Below are 6,000 nucleotides of genomic sequence, written 5' to 3' on the forward strand. Positions count from 1 at the left end.
GAGGGTCTATTAAGCCCTTTAGAAATACATTTCTCTCTTTTAATCTCAACATGGTATCAGAACAGGTTCTCTGATCTTCTAACGATTGTCTGCGCTTCTTTAGAATATGGCCTAAATATAAGCTATAGCTCCAGAATCTGTCTCAAAATGAGATTTGAACCCATTTTTTTTCCCTTTTGGAGCTGTAGCTGAAACTCGTACTCTTGATCGATGCCAAATCATTTTTGGCTCCATTTTTGTATTCCCACTTGCTACCATTCATATGCATCCAGACCAAAAGTTTCTTCTTCAAACAGGGTATCCAGAGGGGCGTTCACTATTTTCTGTTGTGCACCGCGCTATCTACTGTCGGCATTCGTACGTCGCCGGCCACCGTCCGTCGCCGGTCACCATCGCAGTTTCAACCGGTGACCAGCGGATCTGGACTGCCTCCTTGAGCGACGGCCAACCCTGCCGCAGACAGGACCAGACTCCTCCAAATGCACCGCCATGAGCGCCAAATCAGTCCACCGTCGACCACCGTCCGCCGCCGGCCACCGTCGCAGATTCGACCGGTGATCGGCGAATATGGATCGTCTGTTCAAGCGCAACCTAACCCCGATGGTCGACGTCTCTCTATCCGATCAACGCGCCTCCACGCGCTGCCTTTCTCCAGCTGAGCTCCAGCTCGTGTTCATCACGCGCCGCCCTATCGGTGTCAAAATCACACCGTGACGCTGTCAGTCGTGTCGCCGGACCTTCCTCTCTCTATTCTGACCCTCCATAGCAGCCATTGTTGTCTTCTCGTCGCAAGCTTTTGCATCGCCGGACCTCTCGTTTCTGTGTTCTGGTTTAGTGCATCAGGTTATTGTATTCTTGCTTATGTCACCATCAATGGGTTCTATTTCCCTTTCTTGTGCGGAACTGATTGGTCCATCTTGCCGTCATCTCCAACGCTTGTGTCGCCGATGCACGGTCTGTCTCTCGTTTGTGCTGCCTTTGTTTGCCTTTCTCACACTAAAGAATTAACGCACATAGCAAGCATGGCAGTCACATTCTTAGCTCTGCCTCTGGTTTGAAGAAGCTTGATGAGTACCTTCTCTCACGCAGTTACATCACTGGGTACCAAGCTTCAAAGGATGATCTCACTGTCTATGTAGCTTTGCGAACTGCTCCATCAACTGAGTATGTCAACGTGTCTAGGTGGTTCAAGCACATTGATGCTTTGTTGAGAATCTCTGGTGTTTCTGGTGAGGGATCTGGTGTCACTGTTAAGGGATCTCTTGTTCCTGAGCCTGTTGCAACTCCCCCTGTTAAGGTGTCCCAGTCTTTGGTGTTTTCACGTGAAAGGCTCTTTGCACCGCAGATGCCTTGTTGTAACAGCTCATATGGAGTTGTTACTTGAGACCGCCCGCTGAATTAAATCTTTCGAAGTTATGGGTTTCAAATTTGTCCAAACCCTCGTACGGATCGGTTCTCATCCCTGCAGTTTGATGTTGTTTGTTGCTGCAGGACTTCATTTATGCGTGTTTATCTTTAGCAACTGCGATGCTTCCAATCCCAATCAACAATTTCACTGTTTCCACCGTTCACAGTGAGAGGGAGTATGTTTCCAAGACACTGCAAGCCAAGTATGGTAGTCCCTGTAGTTTGTAACTTTCAGTCACTACAGGCCCCATCACCCATCCATCTCAGAGATGGGGATTCAGTCCTTGCAGTTTCCAAGACACTGCAAGCCAAGTATGGTAGTTCAAGCCACATAAGTATGGTAGTCCCTGTAGATTTGTAGCTTTCAGCCACTACAAGCCCCATCACCTATCAGTCTCAAAGATGGCAGTCCCTGCAGTTTGTCGCATTTAGCCACCGCAAGTCCCATCCTTACTTGATGAGGAATTTCGTCCTTGCATTTTGTCATTGTCTACCACTACTTTTCGTCATTGTCTACCACTACTCTCTGTCGTCCACTTTTGAAGTTGAAGTTTCACAAGCTGCTGTTAGTTGATAATTAACATGTGATAACACACTACCTCACACTCTTGAAGAAAAATCATTTGTTTCAAAATCAAGTTTATCTATTCCAAGCTTGATTCATACAATTTGTATGCTCCAGCTTGAGGGGGTGTTAGAATTATTGGTTAATGTGTGTGAGTTGTGTGTGAACTGTGTGTATCTTAATGGTAGAATAATTACTAAGTCTACCTATGTTAGGATAGTCAATAAGACTAAAGTAGGGAGTAGTATGTTGGGTTATCTATAATCATTGTACCTAGTAGTTTAGGACTGGTCCTTGACCTTCCATCTCCCTATTGTATCATCTCTTTATCAATATAAGTATTAGAACATGAGGAGGGTCTATTAAGCCCTTTAGAAATATATTTCTCTCTTTTAATCTCAACATTATCATTTTAAAAATTGGTAATCTTCAATTCCTATCAATTAAATAATTTTTTATATGTCATATCAGTCAAATCTTACACTAATTTTGATAAACTTTACTTTCAAATCTACTCTCACTCACTTTTAAATTCTCTTAAAAAAATCGATCAATTCACTCTCAAATCTTCTCAAATTCATCTATTTTCTCTATCATCTAGAAAGTAAACATAACCTAAAGAAATAATATAGAAATATGTTAAATGTTGTTTTTTAGCCTTTTAAAAAATTACATTAAGCTCTTAGTTAACAATTTATAGTACTAAGAATTATGTTGATCACAGTTTTAAAATGTATGTATTTTCTAGTTTAAGAACTGTAATAAACTAAATTTAATTATAATTACTGATATTAGTAAGGTGTTATCATATGGTGTATAATTATTATATGAATGCTTAGAAAAATAGTACCATTACACCTATTTAAGCTCGAATTTAAATTTTCATTGGCGAACTTGATCATTAGTAAAGCTAAATAGGTCAACTCTGTAAAAACTAGCTAAGGGTAAAAAATCGATCACTGATTCCCTATTTTTCTTATGTTAAAATTCATTTTATTTTTATTATCGTAACTATTTTAATAATTATGGATATGATTAAATAAACTTTAAAATTATATACATAAAAAATTAAAAATTAACGTAGAATATATAGGATTTATTTGTACATTTACATTTACTTAATTTGTATTATACTTATAAGTAAATAATCATTAATATTAAATTTTTTATTAAATAAAAAATTGAATAATCATTTTTCTAAATATTTATTTTTTTAATAAATCATATTTCACAATTTTAATTTTTTAACTAATCATTTCTTCAAATAATTAATTTTCCAAATAATTATTTTTAAATTATAATTTGTTTTCTTAATAATTATTTATTAATTTAATTAGTTTTCTAAATAATTATTTTCTTAAGTACTTTTTTAAAATATCATTTATCATACTTAACGTTCTAAACTTGTAATATTTTATAAAAAAAAAACTACAATTTTACTCAAAATATTTATTTTTGTAAATAATTAATTTTCAATTTAATATTTTTTTTATTTTAACATTTAAAATTCTCTTTCTTTTATTTTTAAATAAAAAAAATCAACTCGGTTAAAAATTTAGTTTGCAGAGGAAACCGAATTCTAAATTGAAACATTAAATTGTATTATTTTCACAACTATTTGGTATGATATGTTGTTGGAAAAAGTTAGCATGTGTTATTTCGAAAAAGAATTCAAAAGAATAATTAATTTTTATGGTTAAACTAAAACGACAAATAATTAATTCTATGATATAGGTATAATTGTATATATTATCTAAACACATGATATGTTTCATCGAAGTAATACAAGAAAAAGAAAATGGAAAAGTGATTGTATAGTTTGTTTGTTTCCTTTGAGGTTTAACATTTCTTTTATCTTTTTCTTTCCCTTGTAATTCCTTCCTCTTCCGAAGAAATTTCAGTGAAATGTTCCTCAAACCTATTTACACTATGCATTCCAGATGTAGGACTCGTGCTTCTAAGGACACCCTACCCTACTTTGGAACATTCACCCTTACTAACCAAGCACTCTCATCATGGGGGTGTGGGTAGCACCATCCCTCCAAAACCATCTTCAGAATCATATTCACCATATCATATCACACTTTGAATGTATATAAATGTTCCTATTAACTATTGCAAATACAAGATCAATTACGTTATTATGTTTAATAAATAATTAATCGTAAAGTTAATCACTACTTTATCTTTTTCTAACACAAATTCTATACTATTAAAAATTATAAAATAATATATATATATATATATATATATATATATATATATATGACTCAAAATATAATGGTTATGAGGAATTTCAACTTTCTATAATTCTGACTTATAATATTATTTCTTATGATCATTATACTTAGATAAAAAAAAAAATAAGTTAAATATTAAATTAAATATATAATTGCAATCTATATCAATAATTATAAAAATTATATCATACATTCAAATTTAATGTATAAAATCATGACTTAATTACATATATAGTATTTTAAGAGGAAGTCAAAATGTATGAAGTTTTTCAGGCTTTTTAAAAGTGTAAACTTTTATTTATGTTTAGTTTGTAAGTATATCACTTATATTTTGGAGCATGCAGTTAGGAGGGAGGATTTTAAGAGGATTTGGTTGGAAAGTGATTCTTTTTTAGTTTGTCATAGCTTTTTATATCAATGAAAGATTGATTGAAAGGACAGTAGATGTAGGCATTGAGGTCGAACCGGTATAAACCTTAGTGTGGTTCTCTCTATCCTTTATCTCTTTCATTTCTTTACGTTCTTTATGTGCTTGTATTTCAAGAAAGATTTAAACATTTTGAAAAGAATTTCAAAAGAACAATTTTTATTAAGAAAAACCAATTCAACCCCCCCCCCCTCTTGGTTGAGAAATAAAGCCTATCTTTTTCTACAACAATCTCAAATGAACATATTCATATTCAACTTCAAACTTCATTCAAAAAAACGTCAAACTTCATACACAATAACATTGTCATATAACCAAGGTTGTAAATGTTTGTTCTTTAGTGAGTTATTAAAGTCCCACCTAGAGTAATATGAAGAAATGAGCATAAGAGAAATATTACTAAAATACTAACACAAAAAAAGTCTATAAGGTCATTATTGCAACGTTTGTCTAAGAAAAATCCAACGTAAAAAATAATCAGTGACCTTTTTATAAATAAAATGACAAGTGTTCCTCACTAAATAAACATATATTGGTGATTTGACGTCGGTCATCGTTGCATCCGACATCTAAGGACATTGGTCCTCCACTTATCTAACGTCAAATGGTTTTAAAACATTAAAAAACCTAATGCGAAGGCCACTTACCTGCACTGCTTCTTCGCACTTTCTCTTCCTAAGTGAAACAACATATGTCTCAGCATGTGTAACGATGACCAAAGTTGAGTTTTTTTTTTACTCAAATTCATGTTTCTATGTTGTCTTGGTTATGATTTTTGTTAGTTTTGATCGATGGTTTTTTTGTAGGGAATGAGTTTTGAACCTCTTATATTGGTGGCGAGTTATCCAATCCCCATCGCCGATGAGACTCCTCCTCCACTATTCAACAACAGTTTCAAGAACACATCCTCCATCTTTGTGAGTTTCAAGAACACATCCTCCATCTTTATGAGTCCAAGCTTGTATACAAGGTTAGTTTAGTTTATGGCTTGCATTTCATTTTGATTCTCATTGTTTAATTTATCTTAACCAAATATTTTTATTGAGTCGAGAGTTTGTGTTAAAATGTTTAGTATTAAATATTAGTTATATCTTAGTTTTAATATGAATATTAAATTTTATTAGTTTTTATCTTAGTAGGTGCATCATAATTTATATTATGATTTATTAGGTGTTGAATATTAAATTTAATTATTAGTTTTTATTAATTATCTAATTAATTTTAAATTTATTAGATGTTGAAGGTTTATATAATTTAGATTTATTAGATGTGTTGGAAGAATTTATAAGTTAACTTCATTTTAGATAAAATACTTAGTGAACCTTATTTTCCATGTGAGATTTAATACAAATGATTAAACT

At 32.9% G+C, this 6,000-nt stretch overlaps 1 protein-coding gene across 1 annotated transcript in view; it reads left to right on the forward strand.

Moving 5' to 3' along the window:
• The window catches only part of LOC106763629, a 54,088-nt gene extending 52,689 nt beyond the window's left edge, over positions 1 to 1,399 (forward strand). Inside the window, exon 2 of the mRNA XM_022782212.1 lies at positions 1,003 to 1,399. Within this exon, the coding sequence (XP_022637933.1) occupies positions 1,003 to 1,384 (382 nt within the window). The 3' untranslated portion in view covers positions 1,385 to 1,399. The remainder of the gene's footprint in view (positions 1 to 1,002) is intronic.
• Positions 1,400 to 6,000: the final 4,601 nt, after the last annotated feature.

This window comes from Vigna radiata, chromosome 6 (genome assembly GCF_000741045.1).
Source record: "Vigna radiata var. radiata cultivar VC1973A chromosome 6, Vradiata_ver6, whole genome shotgun sequence".
NCBI lineage: Eukaryota > Viridiplantae > Streptophyta > Magnoliopsida > Fabales > Fabaceae > Vigna > Vigna radiata.